This window comes from Callospermophilus lateralis, chromosome 10 (genome assembly GCF_048772815.1).
Source record: "Callospermophilus lateralis isolate mCalLat2 chromosome 10, mCalLat2.hap1, whole genome shotgun sequence".
NCBI lineage: Eukaryota > Metazoa > Chordata > Mammalia > Rodentia > Sciuridae > Callospermophilus > Callospermophilus lateralis.
Genome location: NC_135314.1, coordinates 92,419,435 through 92,441,950, shown reverse-complemented (window position 1 = coordinate 92,441,950; position 22,516 = coordinate 92,419,435). Strand labels below are relative to the sequence as shown.

Sequence of the window (22,516 nt, the reverse complement as noted above, 5' to 3'; positions counted from 1 at the left end):
TTGAAGTTGTTGTATTATACCAAGTAACTATTGAGTCATTGTGCATAGAGAAGAGAGGTGAGATATACTTGAGGTGGGATTGACAGGAATTTGGGGAATGAAAATGAGGTAGAGGAAAGTAATGATGGAATCCTCATTTTCTGCAAGGATTATTGATGGTGATGAGTGTTATGACGGTTTTATAAATAAACATAGAAAGTGAAATGATTGAGGGTAGAGGTATTGAGGGAGATACAATAATATTTATGACTACCTTTTGTGTGTTTCTTTTGTTCTGGTAATGTTCTATGCTTTTGATACATTTTAAATATTTTACTATATTCCTTTTAGTCAGGTATTAGTATCTTATTTTGTAGAAGAGGAAACAAGCTCAGAAAGTAGAGTTACTTTTTGTAAGTATTAAGAAAAGTGGATAGTAATACTTTTTATAAATTCTAGGTGTGAAAGTAGAACCTCTGATGCTTGTTTTTGCCTAGTGATCCTATTTGTTTCATGTTTTTATTTAAATTTTGTTTTTTTTCAGTTGATAGTACAAACAATGGCTGACCTTAGTATATTAACATCTACTACTGAGAGGACTAGCTTGGCAGACTCTTCCATTTTTGATTCTAAGGTTACTGAAAGTTCCAAGGAAAACTTATTTATTGAATCTACTTCATGTGTTGAAGGTAAATCTATTATCTGTTTTAAGACACTAAATAGCTATTTTAATGCTAACCTTATTAGAAATTTTCTTATGAAATAGCTGTAATAGCAACTGTTGTGCTAGAGCCCAGGCATTGAATCATGAATATGACAGAATCCCTTTACACTGTTTTCTGCTTATCGTTTAGATTAATGCTTCCTACCTTTAAAAAGGAGGAGACATCTTTATATTGATTCTGTTTTTGAACTATTGAAGAAGGCTATGAAAGATAGTGAGTGCTTTCTTTGGTTGAGAAGAATGGGTATATGTTTGTATCCCCCGCTATGGTACATTTTTTCTCACTTTTTTTTTTTTTTTTTTTTTTTTTTTTTTTTTTTGGTACTGGGGATTGAATCCAGGGCCTCACACATGTGAGACAAATGCTCTTCTGTGTCATATCTCCAGCCCTCTTTATTTATTTTGGTACTGGGGATTGAACCCAGGGGTTCTTTACCACTGACCTTTATCCCCAGTTCTTTTATTTTATATTTTAAATTTTGAGACAAGGTCTCACTATGTTGTTAGGGTCTTTGAATTTATGATCTTCTTGTCTCAGGCTCCTGAGATGCTGGGATTATAGTTGTGTACCTCTGCACCTGGCCATTCCTTTTCATTTTTAATTTTGAGAAAGAGTCTCTCACTAGGTTGCTCAGGCCTTGAACTTTTTTTTTCTTTTTTGGTACTGGGGATTGAACCCAGGGTTATTTCACCACAGAGCCCATAAATTTTTTTAAAAAATTATTTTTTAAATTTTGAGGGAGAGCCTTGATAAATTACTGAGGCTAGCCTTGAACTTGTGATCCTCCTGCCTCAGCCTTCTTAGTCACTGGGATTACAGGTGTGTACCACTGCACATAGCCCTGGCCTCAAACTTTTGATTTCCTGTCTCAGCCTCTTGAGTAGTTGGGATTGTAGACATGAGACATGTGCCACTGGCCTGGTAATTTTTTCTTTTTCCAAAGAAACCATAAGGCCAAATATTCCTTTACTAAATTAGTAATTAAGTCATTTTAATTTTAGAGAATTTTATGGTCTCCTCAAAAGTAAAACACATACCAGATATAGCCAAAGAAGGATTAGGAATTGCTGATTATAATGTTAATACCTGATTAAAATTTTAACAGAAGAAATGCCTCAGATTGAAACAAGAGTGGTAATGGTTCAAGAAGCTGGAAAACAGGAAGAAGTTATACAAGCATTAAAGGTATGGAACTTGGATTTATAGTAAATTTCTAAACAGCAGTTTTTCTTCCATCAGTGTATAAGTAGTTTATAGCTTCCTTAATCTTACACTTAAGTCTCTTTTCCACAGACTATTAAAATAATGGAAGTCCCAGTTTTAAAGATAAAAGAAAGTTGTCCTGGAAAGTCGGATGAAAAATTAATAAAAAGTGTTATTAATATGGTAGGTCAAACATCTCATTGCATGTGGCATGTTGCACTTCCCTTGATAAAATTATTCCAGTTTATGGTGATGGGAGTTTAGGCACAAGGTGTATTTTATATATCTGAAGCTAGACAAATAGAAACTATTTTATACTTATCTGAAAATTTGTGTGTGTATGAAACCCCAAACTAGCATCTATTTTGAATAATGCTAGGTTTATAAAAACTTAAGTTTAAATATATAGGTATTTTTTCTGATACTGGGAATTGAACCCAGGGTCACTTAACCACTAAGCTATATCCCCAGTCCTTTTTATTTTGACACAGCGTCTTGCTAAGTTGTGATCTCAATGAGGTGCTGAGGCTGGCCTTGAACTTGTTATCCTCTTGTCTCAGTCCCCTGAATCTCATGGAATTACAGGTGTCCAGCTTCAATTTAAATTTAAGTGACATAACATGTACAAAAATCTGAAAATTAAACTCTACCTTTTTTCTCATTAATTTTATATTTAGTTGGGTGTGATGGTGCATACCTGTAATCCCATCTACTTGAGAGGCTGAGGTAGGAGGAATGCAAATTCAAGGCTGTCCTCAGCAAGTTAGGAAGACTGTGTCTTAAAATAAAAAAGAAAAAGGTAAAGTCCCCCTAAAATTAATCCCTAGTTCCAAAAAAGAAAAAAAAAAAGCCTAAATTCTTGTATTTCCAAGTTATATATCACATTAATCACATTAATTGATAATCACCAAGAAATTTACCTCTGCATTTGAAACATCTAAACATCTAAATTTCTAATTCAGCTGTATTTGCTAGGGCTACCAGAACAAAATACAACATCCTGAGTAGCTTAAACAAATTATTTTCTCACATTTCTGGAGGCTAGAAGTTCAAGATTAAGATCAAGGTGTCACCTGATTTAGTATCCCTTGAAGCCTTTCTTGGCTTGTAGATGGCCTCTTTTTTGCTGCATCTCACATAGCCTTTTTTTTTTTTTTTCTGTATATGTGCATCTGTGGTGTTTATTTTGTGTGTCCAAATATCTTCTAAAAGGATACCAGATTGGATTAGGGCCCACCCAAATGACCTAATTTAACCTTAATTTCCTCTTGGAAGTTCTTATTTCCAAATAACAGACACATTTGGAGAAGGTCTTTATTTATTCTGGTTAAGGCTTCAACATATAAAGATCTAAGACGTCAATATGAAAACATCATGGATACATGATTGAACCCATGATTCCATCCTTCCAAATTAAGATCAAATAATTTGTTGATCAATTTACAATTTTCTTTTAAGTGGTTCTGTTCTGTTTAACAGGAATTATATAAGTTCTTTTATACTTTAATTCTTATTCTGTAGAGATAGTATAAACAATAAGTCACGATTTGTAACTATCTTTTTATATCCTATTTTTGCCATCCTGCAAAAGCCTACAAATCTCACATCTCTCTCTTTCCTGAAGATAGTTAATTTGTGCAGAAAGAACTGTATTATGGAATCATTTTCTTGATCATAAAAGAAATAGTGGAGAAGGTCTTTTTGTCCTGCTATCAACATGGCATGTACTTAAGCCGGGCGAGGTGATGCGCACCTATAATCCCAGCAGCTCTGGAGGCTGAGGCAGGAGAATCACGAGTTCAAAGCCAGTCTTAGCCAATGAGAGGGGCACTAAGCAACTCAGTGAGACTCTGTCTCTAAATAAAACACAAAATAAGGCTGGGGATGGCTCAGTGACTGAGTGCCCCTGAGTTTAATACCAAAAAAATAAAAGTGCATCTACTTAAAACAAATCTCATCAATCTAATTTTATGGAACTTAATGTGCATTCTGTATGATTTATAATGACTGCTAAATAATTAGAAGTTTATGCCTTTATAATAATGGATTTTAAAAATCAATTACTATAAATTAAGATTTTTTTTTTTTTTAGAGAGAGAGAGAATTTTTTAATATTTATTTTTTAGTTCTTGGCGGACACAACATCTTTGTTTGTATGTGGTGCTGAGGATCGAACCTGGGCTGCACACATGCCAGGCGAGCGCACTATCGCTTGAGCCACATCCCCAGCCCCTAAATTAAGATCTTAATGCAGATGGATATATATATATATACACACACACACACACACAAATGTACATAAGTAAAATGTGATTTTTTTACTATGTGTAATGTTGATTATTATATGATTAAATGAGTTTTCTAAAAATCTAAAAAATAAAGATGTTAAAAATATTGATAGAGAATTGATTTTTAGGTCTTATAGGATCATTAATTAATTAATAAGGTATATAAATAATTTTTATTTCTAATAATCATGTGAAAAAATCAGGAAATTAAAGTACCGTATATAAAGATGGACTCATTGGAAGAATTTGAAAGTTTGGATTCCCCAGAATTCGAGAATGTATTCGTACTCATGGACTTCCAGAATTCTGTCTTTAATGATTTATACAAGGCTGATTGTAGAATTATTGGACCACCAGTTGTATTAAACTCTGCACAAAAAGGAGAGGTAAGAAACATTATGTTTGTTATGACTTTTCAAAGTTAATTTTTTTTTTTAAATTTCTTACATACATGACAATAGTGGAATGTTATTAATGAATTCTTTGGAAATTCATATAGAGAATTCCTGTTAATTATTAAGAGTATACAATATTAATAGTGACCAATCTAATGTATTTCTTTCTTATTATACATTTTAGTAGTGAGCATCAAAGATCTTTGAGAGTTAAACATTGTCAATTATATGTATATATAAACATATAATCTTACTTCCTACAATGTGTAGGAAGAAATAATTTGCTTAAAGTTGGGTTACAGAAATGTATACATGTACGTAAACTTTTATTTTCCTCCATACAGAACAGATATCACAATTTTTATCAGTTACTGCATGATTTAAAATTAGGGAAATTATTTTAGCTTTTTGCTTAAGAGGTGTAGTATATTTTGTCCCTAATTGGTTTTGTTGTTTTTGACTTTCTTTTATTTTGGTGGTACTGGGGAGTAACCCCAGGGGTGCTCTACCACGAAGCTACATCCCCAGTCCTTTTAGTTTTTGTTTTGAGACAGGGTCTCTCTAAGTTGCTGAGGCTGTCCTCAAATTTGTGACCTCATGTCAGCCTCCCAAGACTTTGGAATAGGGTGTTCCATAGCGCCTAGCCACTTTTGCCTTTCTTAAACTTGCCTTATCACTGAAAATTGCTTTGGTCATTTTGCTTCTATTGTTATAGATGCTAGTAATGAGCACCTGGTTACCTTGAATTCTTGAATAATGGTGGGACTCTAGTGTTTTTTAATCATTCTATGCCTTTCTGGTATATATGTATATAACCATTGAATAAAATATTTACTAAATGTATCCATTTTTAACTTAAAAATTGAAATCATATTTGATTTAAGTATGTGCTACATTTATACACTGTTTATTATACAATGCCTTTGACCTGTTTTTATAACATTTATTGGAAGCACTTACAATAGTGTATGAATGAGTTGTACATATATTTCATATATGTCAGAGTACATTTTGGTTAACAATTTTAATTATAAATATTTTCTTTGTTTAATTTGCTAATTGTAAAGTGTATTCAGATATTACATATATACATGCATACATATGTATGTCTTTATATCAAATGTGATTTGAGAATTATGGGAAAATTTTTTATTGTGGAACTTATAGTCTGAATGTTTGCCCTTTTTTTGTGGCATAATGAAAAATACCAGTAAATCTTTGGGCTAGAAAGTTGATTGACAGGAGGGGAAATACCTCTAGCTTGAGAAAGATGTCTTCTACTTTCTACTAAAAAGAAAGCTCACAAATTTAAAACTATTGTATCCTTCAGCCTTTGCCATTTTCCTGTCGCCCACTGTATTGCACAAGTATGATGAATCTAGTGTTATGTTTTACTGGATTCAGGAAGAAAGAGGAACTAGTAAGTATTATAAAACAAATTCTATTCAAAGAAATGTTTTTCCCATCCAAATCAACTTGGCTTTTTTCTTCTTTTTGGTATCATGATTTGATTTTAAAAATATTGACGGAGAAAATATGTGACTAAATTGGACTTTAAATTTTGTGGTGATACAAATTCTTAAATAGCCTTGCAAAGAAATGAATATTTTATCTAGAATGACAGGCATGTGAACTAACAAAAAATTTTCATAATGACCTGATCTGTTTAATTATCTTGTTAAGTATCATATCATCTACAATGTTTACATGAAGTTTTTGTTTATACATTTAGTTTTTCATTATGTATCATATCAGCTACAATGTTTACATGAAGTTTTTGTTTATACATTTAGTTTTTCATTATGTAAGTATTCTGCCCTACAGAAGTTATAGAAACTTTTTTCTTTGGTTCTCAAAATTTTGAATGTTGGAGCTAATGAGTAATTCTGTAATTTTGTGGGAAGAATCTTAGTGTGATATAATCTGGGTGATTTAGGAAAAAATAACAATATATATTTGAAAGCTTCTCATTTTTGCATGGTCTGTATTATGTTTATATGATTTTGCCTGTGTAGTAGGCAAACTAATTTTTTAATCCTTTTTTGATATATCTTTATTAAAATCTTGTATTACCTCATAAGTAGAAGGTAGTAAATGCTAGGTGAATTTTAAATAGTTTAAAAATTTGTTCAAATTAATTATAGTATACTTAATTTTTTTTTTTTGAGGTCAGATTGGTGACATTGGTTCATCATATGGGTGGAGTTATTCGAAAAGACTTTAATTCAAAAGTCACACATTTGGTGGCAAATTGTACAGAAGGAGAAAAATTCAGGGTATGTATGCTTGGTATTTTTGTGTATTTTAATAGAGAATTATTGTGGGATGGGTTTAAAAATAGCACTTTTCCCCTATTTATTCCTTGTATAATTTATTGAGGATTAGAAATTCAGTTTTTACTGTGAGTATATTTAATAAAAGTTATAAATCATAGATGTTTGGTTCCATATATTTTAAGAAGGCAATGAAATTGGAGTTAGGTTTTGAAAAATGAGTAGGATTGCAAAGTTAGGTAGATGGATAATGTTGTAGGCAGATGAATAGTATCAGCAAAGGTTCCTGTGATCGTTGATGATGAGGGGTCAAGAACTGTGAGAGCAGATAATTTACTCTTTATTTTATAAGAACAGAGCTCTGCTCTTTTATAAAAGGGTTCTATGATTTTTCTTTAGTCTTCTCTTGGTCAGTATTTTCATTGTAGTGAACATAAAGAACAGAGAAGATAAATAGAAATTTATTTTGCATTAAGTGGCACAGGCCTATAATTCCAGCAACTTGGGAGGCTGAGGCAGGAAGATCACAAGTTGGAGGCCATCTTTAGCAACTTAGTGAGACCTACAGCAAGTGACAGAGTGCACTGGATGCAGTCCCCAGTATCTAAGTAAATCAAATAAGGAATGAGTGTGAACACTGTGGAACTTGTTTTAAAGTTTTTAACTTAAGTTATATGATTGAGTGATAGTTTTTTTGTTCATTTTTCTTTATAGTTTGCTACAGAGTAGATGATGCTTATCTAAAATTATGCTAAAATATATATAATTTTTTAAATGTAATTTAGACAAAAATTCATTGTAGTTAATGTTAATATTTTTAGGTTGCTGTTAGTTTGGGTACTCCAATTATGAAGCCAGATTGGATTTACAAAGCATGGGAAAGGCGGAATGAGCAGTAAGTGTTTAGAAATTCTGTAGTTCATTTTGTGAATTCACCATATGTTTTTAAAGATAAATCTATGTGCCAAAAAAAACCCCTAAACTCATAGATAGTATAGAAAAGATGAATTCAGTCTTTTGGTAGCATAGCAGAAAAACTTGAGGTTATAAAAAAATTACAAATTGAAAGATATCTGTAGTATCTTTGGGTTTTACTTTGTGAAATAATTTTAATTATAAACATTCTAAAATTACTAGATAATAGCTCAATGCATCTCTGTATTTTGATTGTTATATTTTATGCTTGTATGGTTACATTTTAATTGATGCTTATGATTCATTGCTTTGTTGTGCTAAGGTTTCTAATCTTATAATTTTATTGCTATAGCAATTTATCACTAACATTTCATGAAATTAGAGAACTCAAAAGTTCAAATACAGTCAGATATGATGGTGCATGCCTGTAATTCAACAATATGGGAGGCTGAGGCAGGAATATCACAAGTTTGTGTTAAGCCTCTGCAATTTAGCATGACACTGTCTCAAAAATAAAAAGGGTTAGGGTTGTAGCTTAGTGGTAAAATGCACCTGGGTTCCGTTACTAGTACTGGTGGCGGGGGAAACTCACAAAAAACACTGTATTTACACAGTAAGGATTTGATTGTTCTTGTGAAAGCTACATATGGTGACATTTTGTCAGAATTTACTTCCAGAGTGACTCCAGGACACACGATCTGCCTGCCCTTCCCGGTGCTGTAGATTGAACCAGGGTCTCTTGCATGCTAAGCACACATACTACCACTGAGCTGCATCCTTAGCATCCACTTTTAAATTTATTTATTTTTTATTATTTTTTAAAAAGTATATTCTTTTTTTATATGTATATTTTAGGCGAGTGCTCTACCGCTGAGCCATGGCCCCACATTTTTTTAAACTGAAGTTTTGTGAATATTTTAAGATAAGTTATAAAATGTTTAGATATAACAATTTTATTTGTTTGTATAGTATTGGGATTGTACCTAGGGGTGCTTTATCACTTTCTCTCTCTCTCTTTTTTTTTTTTTTTTGTGGTGCTGGGGATTGAACCCAGGGCCTTGTGCATGCAAGGCAAGCACTCTACCAACTGAGCTATATCCCTAGCCCTCTATTTTCCTTTTGATACACCATTTACTATGTTATACAGGCTGTCCTCCAGCTTGCTGATGCTGGCCTCGAACTTGTGATCTTCCTGCTTCAACTTCCTGAGTCTCTGGGATTACAGGCATGCGCCATCAAGCCTGGCTAAGATACAAAATATTTTCAGTAAATACATTATGCTAAGATCTTGAGAATTACTGCAGATTTGTAGATTGATTCGTCTAACTAATGGAACTGAAGTTAAACTGATTTTAAAAGAGTATATTTTATTTTTAGAGATTTCTGTGCAGCAGTTGATGACTTTAGAAATGAATTTAAAGTTCCTCCATTTCAAGATTGCATTTTGAGTTTCCTGGGATTCTCAGATGAAGAGAAAACCAATATGGAAGAAATGACAGAAATGCAAGGTAAAATTTAGCATAATTTAAAAATGATGTGTATTTTATTCTCTAGGCCTGCTTAATTACTTCCTTTTAAAGATTTAATCACTTTCTTTTAAAGATTTAGGGTTACAGATAAGTAGTTTGGCTTATTTATGCTTGTATGCATTCCTTTTTAGGAGGTAGCTATTTAGCGGTTGGAGATGAAAGATGCACTCACCTAATAGTTGAAGAGAATACAGTAAAAGAACTTCCATTTGAACCTTCAAAGAAACTTTACGTTGTCAAGCAAGAGGCAAGTAATTCTGGAATTAATTTTTTCTTTCTTTCTTTTTTTAAACAACAGTAATAGCTTCTTTGTTAAGGTTTATAAATTAAAATATTTTTTCTGTCATCCAGTGGTTCTGGGGAAGCATTCAAATGGATGCTCGTGCTGGAGAAACTATGTATTTGTATGAAAAGGTATGTTTTTTTTTCCCCTTTGGTACTTGTTCTGTGGACTTGATTGTATAAAAATAATACTTTTCTATGCAGAAGGTTTAGAGAGCATGATATAATTAGCACGTATATCATATCTTATGATGTGTATGAATTTCAAAATAAACAATTGCGTATCAAGCAGTATTCTTAGCCTATATAGATTTAAGTGAAAGTATTCAATGTAACGCGTATTATTTTAATCGAATGTATGTCATTCTGTGTTACCATTATCAATAGTAACATTCCTGTGTTTAGAAACTTAGAACCTTAATGAAAAGATATATTTGTAGACAATTACAGCCTAGAATGATGTGTGCTATAATTGCATAATGTATTCTAGGGAGCCTTACTCTGAGACTCAGGATTGAAAAGGGCAAATATATGTAGAGGCTAACAGATAAGGACATTCAAGTGTGTGTGGGAGGTAGAGAGTCTGAAATCTTGAGAGTATATTAAAATAGCAAGTAGTTTAAAAAAAGAATATAGGAAAGAAGGCCAACAGATAAAACTTAATAGCCAGAGTCAAGAAGTTTTGAATATGTTAAGGAGTTGATTTTATTCATAAGGGCTAGGAGTCACTAAAGATTATTAAGGGAAGCGATGTCGGTTAAAAAGATGACTTTAATAGTAGTATGTAGACAAGGAAAACCCACCCTTTGTATTGGATCTTGATGAACATTAATATCATTCACCAAAACAATAGCAGACTTCAAGAGAAGATTTTCTTCAGTTTAGAATTTAATAATTTTGAGCAAAATATTGAAGATGAGATATGGATTATATTTCTCTATAAAAGCTAAATTGATACCATATTTTGCTCTTTAGACTCTCTTATTCTCACTGTTAAGTTTATAACATAAAGTTTAAAAAGTATGCTTTAGATTTAAATAGAGAGCTCTTAAAATCAAGTGTTATTCAGCAAATATTGAAAAGTACTATGTCTAGGCACAGTGCTTAATGTTTGGGATACAGTGGACAGAATATGAATGGTCTCTGCCCCTGTGGAGTTTATGGCCTAATGGAGGAGTAGATGGTAAACAGGCTAACAGATGAGTGTATAATGGTTATAGTGCTATGAAGAAAAAAAATGAGGTTCCAGGGTTAGACAATTACTATGCTCTCTTGACCATTATGTTTTATGTAGCTTCTAAATTGTCTAGTAGAGTATAGGATTACAAAATTGTGTAAAATCCAGATTTTGTCTCTCATAAATACATTCTTTTCTTGTTCCTGTCTCAGTAAAAGAACCATGGAAGTGAAATGGAACTTTTGTGCTTTTGATTTCAGGCCAATACTCCTGAACTCAAGAAATCAGTGTCATTGCTTTCTCTAAGTACCCCAAACAGTAATCGCAAAAGACGTCGTTTAAAAGAGACACTTGCTCAGCTTTCAAGAGAGACAGACATGTCACCTTTTCCTCCCCGAAAGCGTCCGTCAGCTGAACATTCCCTTTCTATAGGATCACTCCTAGATATCTCCAACACACCAGAGTCTAGCATTAATTATGGAGGTAATTCACATTTTATCTATCTATCTATCTATCTATCTATCTATCTATCTATCTATCTATCTATCTATCTATTTATTTTGGGTATTGGGGGTTGAACTCTGGGGCACTCAACCACTAAGCCACATCCATAGCCCCATTTTGTATTTTATTTAGACACAGGGTCTCTGAGTGTCTTACTGCCTTACTTTTTGCTGAGGCTGGCTTTGAACTAGAGATCCTCCTGCTTTAACTTCCCGAGATGCTAGGATTACAGGCATGCACCACCATGCTCAGCAGTAATTCACATTTAAAAAAAATGATCTTTAAAATTTAGGGAAGTGAAATAATTTTTAAGACTATAAATTCCGATGGCAGTGAATACAAAAGACTTTGTCTTTAACTACCTTTGTTACAGTTGAGAAAAGACAAATGAAAAGGTAAGCATGATAGTGCTTCCAGCGGATAAATGCGTACTGCATGCCAAGTGCCTTATGCATTTTCTGTATTTATAATAGGTTTTTATTATTCCTATTTTACAGATGATTAAACTGAGGCACAGAGAAATTAAGTAATTTGCCACGACTAATGAGTAACAGAGTTATTTAAAAAGCAAATTCTTTTATTTAAAGAATTTATTTTTTATTGGTGCATTATATAGAATAGTGGGTTTCGTTGTTACATATTTGTACGTTCACATAATATAATTTTGGTCAATTCCCTTTTACCTTCTCTGCTCCCTCCTTTTATCCTCCTTTTCTGCTCTACCGGTCTCCCTCCTATTTTCATGAGATTCTCCTTGCTTTTTTTTCCTTTTTTCTCTCTACCTTCCCCATGTGAGAGAAAAACGTGCAATCCTGATTTTCTGAGTTTGGTTTATTTCACGTAATATAATGCTCTCAAGTTACATTCATTTTCTTGTGACATAATTTTGTTCTTCTTAATTTATGAATAAAACTCCATTGTATTTATATACCAGATTTTCTTTATCCATTTATGTGCTGACAGGTACCTAGGCTGGTTCCATAGCTTGGCTATTGTGAATAGTGATGCTGTAAACATGGGTATGCTTGTATTGCTATACTATATTTTTTAATTCTTTTGGAATAATGCCAAAGAATGGTATAGCTGAGTCATAAGGTAGTTCCATTTCTAGTCTTTTGAGGAATTTGTATATTGATTTTCATAGTGATTGTATTATTTACCCACCACCAATAGTATATACAAGTGTCCTTTTCCCCTACATTCTCCATAATATTTATTATTATTTTTTATTTTTGCTAACTGCCATTCAAATAGGAATGAGATGAAATCTCAGTGTAGTTTTGATTTGTATTTCCCTGATTGTTAGAGATGTTTTGTATCTCCCTGATGTTAAATGATGTTTCATATTGGCCATTTGCATTTCTTCTTTTCAAAAATATCTGTTTAGAGCTGGACATTGTAATCCCAGAAATTTGGGAGGCCGAGGCAGAAGGATTGCAAATTCAAGGCCATCCTTGGCAATTTAGTGAGACCCTGTCTCAAAAAATAAAAAAGACTGGGAGTTTAGCTCAGTGGCAGTACCCTTGAGTTCAATCCCAATTTTTAAAAAAAAAAAAAAAAAATCAGGCTTGGGCTGTGGCTCAGTGGTAGCATACTTTCCTGGCATGTTTGAGGCACTGGGTTCAATTCTCAGCAACGCATATAAATAAATAAAATAAAGGTCTATCAACAACTAAAAAATATTTTTAAAAAGTATCAGTTTAGTTCATTTACTCATTTATTGAGTTTTTCTGGTGTTAAGACTTGAATTTATATACTCTGAGTATTAATCCTGTTAAAAGAGTAGCTGGTAAATATTTTCTCACATTCTATAGGCTCTCTCCATGCTATTGTTTCCTTTGCTGAGCAGAAGTTTTTTTATTTGATGCCATGCCATTTATTAAGTCTTGGTATTATTTTCTGAGCTCTCTAGGTCCTATTGAGGAAGCTGTTGCCTGCACCTGTGTGTTGAAGTGTTGATTGTATGTTTTCTTCTAGCAGTTGCAAAGTTTCTGGTCTATTCCTAGGGCTTTGACCCATTTTGAGTTGACTTGTATGAGATGAGAGAGAGGGATCTAATTTCATTCTTCTGCATATGGATTTCCAGTTTTTTCAGTGTCATTTATTAAAAAGTTTGTCTTTTTCCCAATGTATGTTTTTGGAGTCTTTGTCGAGGATCAGAATACTCTGTAGGTCTATCTCTGTCTTCTATTCCAAGTGGGAAATTTCTTTGAAATCTATATCTTTGAAAAGCTTTCAGAGCTCTATTGCACACATGTTTTTATGCCAGTACCAATGCAGTATTAGTTACTACAGTTCTGTAGTATAATTACTTCCTTTGTTTAGAATTGCTTTGACTATTCAGGGCCTTTTATTCTTCCCCAAAAGCAAATTCTTTTTTTTTTTTTTTTTTGATACTGAGGATTGAACTCAGAGGCACTCGACCACTGAGCCACATCCCCAGTTCTACTTTATATTTTATTCAGAGATAGGGTCTCACTGAGTTGCTTAGCGCCTTGCTTTTGCTGAGGCTGGCTTTTAACTTGGATAGGTGTAGGCCACCAGGCTTGGCCCCAAAAGCAAATTCTTAACACTAAACAAAATTGTTGGAGATGTTACATGAGTTATAGATAAAATAGGAAGAATGAAGTAGAAGGAAGGTGAGTTCATTTTGTGCTATATCAATACAGGAAGGCTCCTACAATTAACTCCTTTCTTGATCATCAATTTTCCTCCTTTTATTTTTAGTCTGCAAACAAACATTTTATTTTCTAGATTTAAGAAACGAACAAACAAAAATTCAAAACCTTTTTGACCCCATTAGATTCTCCACTTACTGTCCTGTTTTTCTGTTCTCTTTGACATAAGTATGCTTCAAAGAATTACCTTGATCCATTAACTCATTTCCTGTTTCTCATTATTCTTTTTTTTTGAAGTTTGGAGGGACTAGTTCTTTATTTCAAAAAGACACTTGTCAGTATTCAGTATCAAAACAGTTGCACTATTGTTTTTCTTTCTTCCAACTGGCCCCAAAGAGACCACAACAAAGGAGAATACATTTTAAGCCAATAAGCTGCAGGATGTACACCTAACAGACCTCACGAAACTCACCTAAAAAAGTGGGGATTGGGCTGGGAAAGAAACTTTGAAAGATCAGCACACTGCCAGCCCAGACTGCAGGACTCTTACAGCCAGACGGGGTGGCCAGGTACCCCAACCCCAAAGATGCAGTTTCAAAATAATATAAAATTTAAAAAGTTGTGTACATAAGCTGTTCAAGATTCTCCAGCACTGACTGATACAAAGCACAATGAGATGGCACTTTTAGATATAGCAGCTTCAGACCCAGAAAAGTCATTTAGCCATGAGTTCATATGGCTAAATCAGTGGTCAAAATCTAATTTATTTATTTCCTTCCTTCCTTCCTTCCTTCCTTCCAGCAGGCAGGAGAGCAAATAAGTGGTCACCACAAGATTAAGGGGCCTATGATCCATTCTGTGAACACTTGGGAAGTGGATAGAGATGGGAGAAAAATTTGGTCTCAGGGCTAAGAATATGGCTCAGTAGTAGAGCATTTGCCGAACATGCACGAGGCCCTGGGTTCAGTCCCCAGCACCAGAAAAACAAAAAGTCTCAGAGGTCTCACCATGTTAATTTGGTCATTTCTGATGAAAAAAAGTAAAAAGTAAGAATGCAGTTGTCTAAAGATACCTTAAAGCTAAAACCAAAACAAAACCTGAATAGCAAGGTTTTTGTTTTTTGGCTAACTCCTCTTGGAATCACCTTTCTGGTTTGGCTGGTACTTTGCACAGAGCAATGAGGTTTGCCATAATAGAGTCTTTCCCTGGGCTCTGTCTGGCTCGCAGTAAGGCAGGCCCATTCCTCTTTTCCTCCTCTATGGAGAAGGCAATAGGGATTAGGCTGGAAAGTTACCTTCCAAAAGTGAGAAGGGAATTAGATTGCTGCCTCAGAGCTATGAAATTATTTGGAATGTTTTACAAATGGTTAATGTAACAACAATTACAAAATGTGTACATCACAACATGCTTTTAAAGACACTTTGCGTTGTGCTCACATTCCCTTAAATGCTGTTCCCAAAGGTGCTCAGCCTCTAGCCCAGCTTGAATCTCTGGGAAGAAGCAGACAGTTTGGTGAAAAAGACAAAGGGGTGGGGGTAGAGGAGGTGTTGAAAGGAAAAAGTAGCCTTCCACTTAAACATCAGTCCTCAGTTTCAAGGTCAGCTTTGGGCTGTCTGGCCTCAGACGGAGTCAGGGTCAGAGGGAGGAGCAGCAGCAGGGCGGGACTGGGGAACTCTACATCTCATTCAGGTCAAGCAGAGTCTGGTCCAGCATCCTTTGTGTATAGACATGCTCCTCTTTGGTGCATTTCAGCTTATCTTCCAAATCATCAATTGTCTTTTCCAGTTTGGCGCCCTATGTCTCGGCAAACTCAGTGCCGGGTCTCTGCCTCCTTGAGTTTAATCAGTGAGAATCTTTATTTCTTCTTCATATTTGTCTTCTTTTTGAGAGTACTTTTCTTCAGCAGCATTCAGACACTTCAGGTTCTGGTCCATCTGTCTGATCTGCTCATCCATCTCAGCAACGGGACTCTGCCAGCTCAGTTCGTTCCTCTGTGCATTTCAAGTCTCCTTCAATAATCACTAACTTACGAGCCACCTCTTCATACTTTCTGTCTGCTTCTTCTGCATTGTGCTTAGCTTCTTTGAGTTGGATTTTCTGGAGTTCCATCTTTTCTTCATCTTTTAGGGCCCAGTTTTCAATAACCTTCATACCTCTCTCTCATGAGCAGCTTTTTCTGTTTCCTTTAGCTTTTGCTTAGGCGCTCCTGTGTTGTTGGGACAAATGAGGCAAAGCACCTAAGATAGCAGGAAAGAGTTTTATTTGGCTGCAGCCAGGTTCAGAGGGTACAACTTTTGCTGTAATCAATTAATCCCCTGAACCCCGAGTTCAGGGAGTTTCAGAGTTTTATATCCAGCGTGTAAGGGGCGGGGCTCAGAAGTTCACAGTCTGCAGAAGTTCACATAAAAGCAGCTTTTTCTTTCACTGTTCTGGGCAAGTTAACTCTTCAAGGACAACACCTGAGAAGGGGAGAGCTTCATCTTCCCTTTCTTTCCTCTCCCTGCCAGCTGTTACCTTATAACTTATCTTAAAAAATGTAGACATCTCTGTGAAGCCCAGCTCAAGGCCAGAGGCCTTATTTGCACATTTCTTCGAAGTACTGTACTTGATATGTTTGTGAAAACTTGTAAGAGGGTGTCCAGCACCTGGAGTGCTGGTATCTTCTCCGCCAGTGGCCAAGTAAACAGGGTGACACGAAAATAGGAAGTTTATCTACATTGGACTTTTTTGCAGAGACTCTTTTGCTGACAGTCCCAAAATCAGCCATGGTGAAGAGGGCTTTTCTGTGGAGAAAGAGGGTGCCCACTTCACCTGAACAGGGTCCAGCTCTTCTTCCTACGGTTCAAGGAGGCTACCTCAGCCTCAGCCTGTTCCCTGGCCTGCCTTTCTCCTTCAACTTCCTGCTGGAGGCGCTCAGCCCTCTCCTCAGCATCATCTGCTTGCTGCTGCAGAACCTGGATCTTGTGCTTCACTGCCTCAATGATGGTGATCCTGACTGTGGTGCCCACCCAGCGGCTTCTCGATATCTGTCTTCTGCCTCCTCTCGGCGCTGCAGCTGCTTCTCTGTTTCTCATTGTTCTTTCAGCTCATTCTAGATGAGCTGCAGTCCATACTATATCAAATTGTTCTTTTTTGGGGAGATAGTTTTTATGTAGCTCACAGCATTTAGCAATCATTGAATGAGCTATTCCTTTATGAACATGTTTTCCTCTTGGCTTTGGTGATATCACTCATTTCTTTTTTTTTTTTTTAAAGAGAGAGAATTTTTTTAATATTTATTTTTCAGTTTTTGGTGGACACAACATCTTTATTTTATTTTATATGGTGCTGAGGAACGAACCCAGTGCCCCGCGCATACCAGGCGAGCACGCTGCCGCTTGAGCCACATCCCAGCCCCAACTCATTTCTTATTCTCTTTTGCCTAACATTTCTCTCCAACTCTAAATCTAAATGTTTTATGTTCTTACTGAGTCATCGTTTTTCTATTATATTCTTTCTAAATGATCTCATTTAATTCCATGATTTTAAATAATATCTATATGTTAATAATTACTAAATATATCTTTTTCCCTGTTTAGTTCCCTACTGGATACCTTCTTGTCCAAGTTTGATAGGCATTATAAACTTAACATAGCCAAGTTAGAACATTTGATTCTCTTTACTATTTTGAATTCCTCAATTTTTTACCATCTTTCATAGTCTTTCTGTAAAAAGGTCTTCTAAATGTTTGTGTTGGTCTCCTAAATGATTGCTTCTTTTATGTTGTCTTTCCATAAGCAACACTCTAAAAGCCACTCCCATGCTTTAAAAGTCATTCAGTGGCTTTATGTTATTGTAGATTTTTTTGTTTTTGTTTTTGGTATTAGATATTGAACCCAGGATCACTTTACCACTGAACTACATCCCCAACCCTTTGTATTTTGTATTTTGAGACAAGGTCTGGCTATGTTGTACTGTGCCTCATGAAGGCTGGCCTCCAACTTGCAGTCCTCCTTCCCTAGCCTCATGAATTGTAGGGATTTCAGCTGTGCACCTGGCTCAACAAGGAATTTTAAAAGTCTTTTGAGCAGAATAGTTGGTCAATTTGTAATAGATTATTCTAAGAAAGTTGAAAGGTAGTTGGGAAATATCTAGACCATGAAGTAATCTATTGTGATGGATTGGGTCATGAGATAGGACACTAAATCAGGGTAGTTGGTGGTTGAAAAGTATGAAGCCCTGGGAAAATACTGATAGAAAGGAGTAATAAGAAGGGAACAGGGAAGATGAAGGTGAAATATTGATTTAACTGAAAGAAACATTGGCTTGGCACAAATAGGATGTTTATATTTTTCAGGACTATAGTACAATTTTAACAAAATTCATGTTATATCAAAGTAGAAATGTCTGGTAGGTTTGAAAAAGTTATACCTGGTGCTTGGAAGGAGGATCATGATTAGATATGTAACTCTGACCATAATGGACAGGGAATGAGGTAGTAGGTGCTGATCATAACAGACAATACTGAAATATATAGTTTGGGAGACAGGAGAAGAAAATGAACCATTAAATAAATTAATTTAAAAAGAAATAACTATGAGTAAATGGCAGAAAGTTCAGTAGTGGGAAGGGAACAGGGGCCAGTGGGAAGTAGGGGGGTGGGTGGGAAGGAGAGGTACTAAGGACTGAATTAGAAAAAAATATATTCCATGCTTTTGTAATTATGTCAAAATGGATTCTACTGTCATGTATAACTAAAAAGAACCAATTTTTTTTTAAAAAGGAAAGAAAACAGGCATGACATTTACACTAATCTATTAGGTCCTCTATTCAGTTTGTAGATCACTGCCTATACACCATATAATTAAATTGGATCAGTGTGTCTCCATTCCCCTCCCCTGTAATGGCAGACGTTTATGGGTTTGGTCAGTGTAGCCTGAAGTAATGTAAGGAAAGTGGAAAATTTCTTTGAAGTCTATTATCTTTGAAAAGCTTTCAGAGCTCTATTGCACACATGATTTGTTTTCATATAAAGATGTTTAAAAATATTTGGTATTGAATAAAATTGATATGCTGGGCATATATTACCTTGTTTACTTCATGTCACATATTCCTTTTATGTTATATATTCCTCTTCCAATTGAAAAACTTGTCATTAGGATATATTCTATATAATATTGAAGTATTCTAAACATTTCTTTTCCTTTATTGGGGGGGGGGTGGGTACCAGGGATTGAATTCAGGGGCACTTGGCACTGGGCCACGTCCCCAGCCCTGATTTGTATTTTATTTAGAGACAAGGCTTCACTGAGTTGCTTAGCGCCTTGCTGTTGCTAAGGGCGACTTTGAACTCTTAATCCTCCTGCCTCAGCCTCCCGAGCTGCTGGGATTATAGGCGTATGCTGCCATGCCCGGTGAAGTATTTGAAATGTTTTGATTGAGAAAATGTGTTTTAACCTTCCATGATTTTTTTTTCTTTCATGAAATACCTATAAAGTATACAAATTATATCTTTATTCTACTCTGAATTGGACTGGATGTTTTATATTATGATACTTTGATCTAACAAAAAACTTTTTTTTTTTTTTTTTTTTTTAAATTGAGAATTGAATTCAGGGGCACTTTCTTAACCACTGAGACACATACCCAGCCTGTTTTATTAATTTTGAGATAGGGTCTTGCAAAGTTGCTTATAGCCTTGCTAAGTGGTTTAGGCTGGCTTTGAACCTGTGATCCCCAGCTTTTAGCCTCCTGAGTCGCATCACAGGGATTACAGGCATGTGCCACAACATCTGGCCGTCACAAAGAATTTTTAATTAATTTTTTTTCTATTTTTGTTGGGTGTTTCCTTCATATGTATGTAAGAAGTTTTACACAATTAATTTTGTATGATTATAACTATATATATATATATGTGTATATATATATATATATATATTTTTTTTTTTTCTCATACTGGGAATTAAACCTAGGGCCTCATGCATCCTAAGAAAACCTTCTACCACTAAGGTACATTCCCTAGCCAATTTTATTTTTATTTTAATTTAATTTTATATTTTCACTAGAGATTGAACCCAGTGGAGCTCTACCACTGAGCTATATCCCTAGTCCTTTTTGTTTTTTATTTTGAGACAGATTTTTACTAAGTCACTGGGACTGATGTCAAACTTGTGATCCTCCTACCTTCAGTTTCCGTAGTAGCAGGAATTACAGGCCTATGCTACTGTGCCTGGCATGCCTCCTGTTTTAACTATAGCATTTTTATATGTTACTTTATATTTTATTTTTATTTATTTATTTATTAATTTTTTTTTTTTTTGTAGTTGTAGGTGGACAGAATGCCTTTATTTTATTTGCTTATTTTTGTGTGGTGCTGAGGATCGATTCCTGTGTCTCACACATGCTAGGCAAGTGCTCCACCATTAAGCCACCACTCCAGCCCCCATTTTATTTTATTATTTTAGCTTTACAAAGATTCCTATTCCTTCTAAATAGAATTTTCAAGTGGATTTTTTTTGCCATGTTGCTTTAACCTTCATTTAGTAAAAATGTTTCTACATACATACACGTGTGCACACGTGCCTGCACACATACACTTTTTTTTTAATATCTGTACTGTTTGAGAGTAAGTTTTAGATATGATGTGCTTTTAACTCTTTATATGTTTGTTTCCCAAAATATGAGGTTATTTCTTAAATAACCACATTATACTTATATAATGAAGAAATTGGCATTGATGCCATGAACTGTAGACTCAAATTTCTCTAGTTTTCCCACTAATATCTTTAGAGCTTTGTTTGGAGGTTCTAGCAGGAGAGCACAGCTAATTGTATACCTTTGACTGAAGATCACTCCTCTAGTGGGGAAGGTTGTCCTCTTTGATTGAGTATGCAGCTTCCTGAAAGATGCCTGTGGAGCAGTGAGGGAGGAAAGGAACACCCGGTAGCCAGCCAGATCAGCCAAATCAACACTTGTAATCACTGGAGTGACAGATTTCACATCTAGATAGCCCCCACATCCTGACCCACTAATAACTGTCCTTTTAAGCAAAGCAAAACCGAAAAGTTCATTTTGTTGGTCTAAGGTCTAATGCAGTATTATAGTTGGTTGTCTTTATCCTCCTCTAGAACAGGTTCTTGTTGTTCTTTGTATTTAATGACCTTTACATTTTTGGGAGCATATGTACCATTTATTAGTAGAATGTGTGTCAAGTTGGAATGAGTGATATTTTTGACCATTATATTTTTCTGGCCTTATAATGAAATTTTACTTTAATTAAACTATATATGATGGTGGTATATTAAGCAGGCCCCCCCCCCCCCCCCAATTTTGTTAAATCTGTAAAATGTTTGGTACTTAGAACTGGCTTCCATTAAATCTTTCTTTCATACCTTTCAGAAACACCGAAGTCTTGTAATACATCTTCTAAAAATTCCACTCCCATGCCTTCAAAGCAGTCAGCCAGGTGGCAAGTTGCAAAAGAGCTCTATCAGACTGAAAGTAATTATGTAAATATTTTGGCAACAATTATTCAAGTAAGTATGGGTTTGGTTGTAAAATGATTGCTAGTGTTCCTAATACATAATCTAGAAAACTATGTTCTTATTTGGATATTTTTGTGTTTTGTTTTTGTTAAAAATACTGTTTCTTATAAAAAGTAAGTATGCATATAATTTGAACACAGATATTAAAAATGAAAATGTGTGATGAAAACTGCTATTAGGGAATGGCATTACTCATCCAGAAATAGCACCATTTTTAGTAATCACTTTAAGGAGAGAAAGACCCCGAGTCTTAGTTGGTGGTCTTAGGACAATGTTTGATTCAGAACTATGTAGATTTGGGTTGTCAACTAAAGCAACCAAGAGAGATTCTCCAAAGAATGATGATATTTATTTGGGAATAACAGCATTTTGTTGGGAATATGCAGGTCGTAGTATTCAGAGAGGTTGAAGCAAGGGAAAGTTTTTAAAGACAAAAAATGTAAAGGATTACATGCAATATTTTGAAATAATAATGCTTGTTCCTGATGATTAATGAGAGTAATATCAGTTCAAGGTTGAACAAACAATTGCTGGTCAGATGTCCTTTGTGAAAGTACTTTTTGTATAAGATTGTGGTGACTTCTTGGAAATTTTTGTTTTCAGAAGTCTTTTGTGTTTTTACTATCATGCAATTATGTCTAAGGACCCTTCCTTCATAACTTCCTGGATTTATTTAGTTTCCTTTGGTTAGAATTGACACAAGGGACTCCATTGTGATTCTGACAACTCTGACATTGTCAAAGTACTGCATTTATATTTGGAAATGGTACAAAATTTTTTTGAAAGTGTGTAATAAATCATTGCTGTATTTAATACAATATACATGAGAAAAAGATTGTCTAAGCAGTAGTAATGAAGCATAACAATATTGATATCAGTAATTTTTTAGTAATCATTTCATGTGACCCATGAAATATGCAGTGGTTATTCTTATATAAAGAATATATACACACACATACATATGTATGTATGTATATGTGTGTGTGTGTGTGTGTGTACATTTTTTTTTTCCTGGCACTGGGAACTGAACTCAGGCCCTTGCACATGGTAGATAAGAGCTCTACCACTGAGCTATATCCTCAGCCCTGCTTACCAATATTGAAAT

General features: G+C 34.7%; 1 protein-coding gene across 18 annotated transcripts in view; it reads left to right on the top strand.

Annotated features, from left to right (window-relative positions):
* Nucleotides 1–538: 538 nt before the first annotated feature.
* The window catches only part of Ect2 (epithelial cell transforming 2), a 75,159-nt gene continuing 53,181 nt past the window's right edge, over nucleotides 539–22,516 (top strand). For 4 of the 18 annotated variants that reach the window (XM_076867314.2, XM_076867320.2, XM_076867311.2 and 1 more), the window contains exons 1-11: nucleotides 539–668; nucleotides 1,810–1,889; nucleotides 4,399–4,581; nucleotides 5,921–6,010; nucleotides 6,759–6,866; nucleotides 7,685–7,758; nucleotides 9,156–9,286; nucleotides 9,439–9,554; nucleotides 9,659–9,721; nucleotides 11,027–11,249; nucleotides 21,266–21,402. In XM_076867314.2, coding sequence (XP_076723429.2) covers nucleotides 539–668; nucleotides 1,810–1,889; nucleotides 4,399–4,581; nucleotides 5,921–6,010; nucleotides 6,759–6,866; nucleotides 7,685–7,758; nucleotides 9,156–9,286; nucleotides 9,439–9,554; nucleotides 9,659–9,721; nucleotides 11,027–11,249; nucleotides 21,266–21,402 — 1,335 coding nt within the window. Of the gene's footprint in view, nucleotides 669–1,809; nucleotides 1,890–1,997; nucleotides 2,091–4,398; nucleotides 4,582–5,920; nucleotides 6,011–6,758; nucleotides 6,867–7,684; nucleotides 7,759–9,155; nucleotides 9,287–9,438; nucleotides 9,555–9,658; nucleotides 9,722–11,026; nucleotides 11,250–12,365; nucleotides 12,369–21,265; nucleotides 21,403–22,516 lie in introns of all 18 variants that reach the window. The other 14 variants (XM_076867308.2, XM_076867306.2, XM_076867304.2 and 11 more) reach the window with 11 other exon arrangements.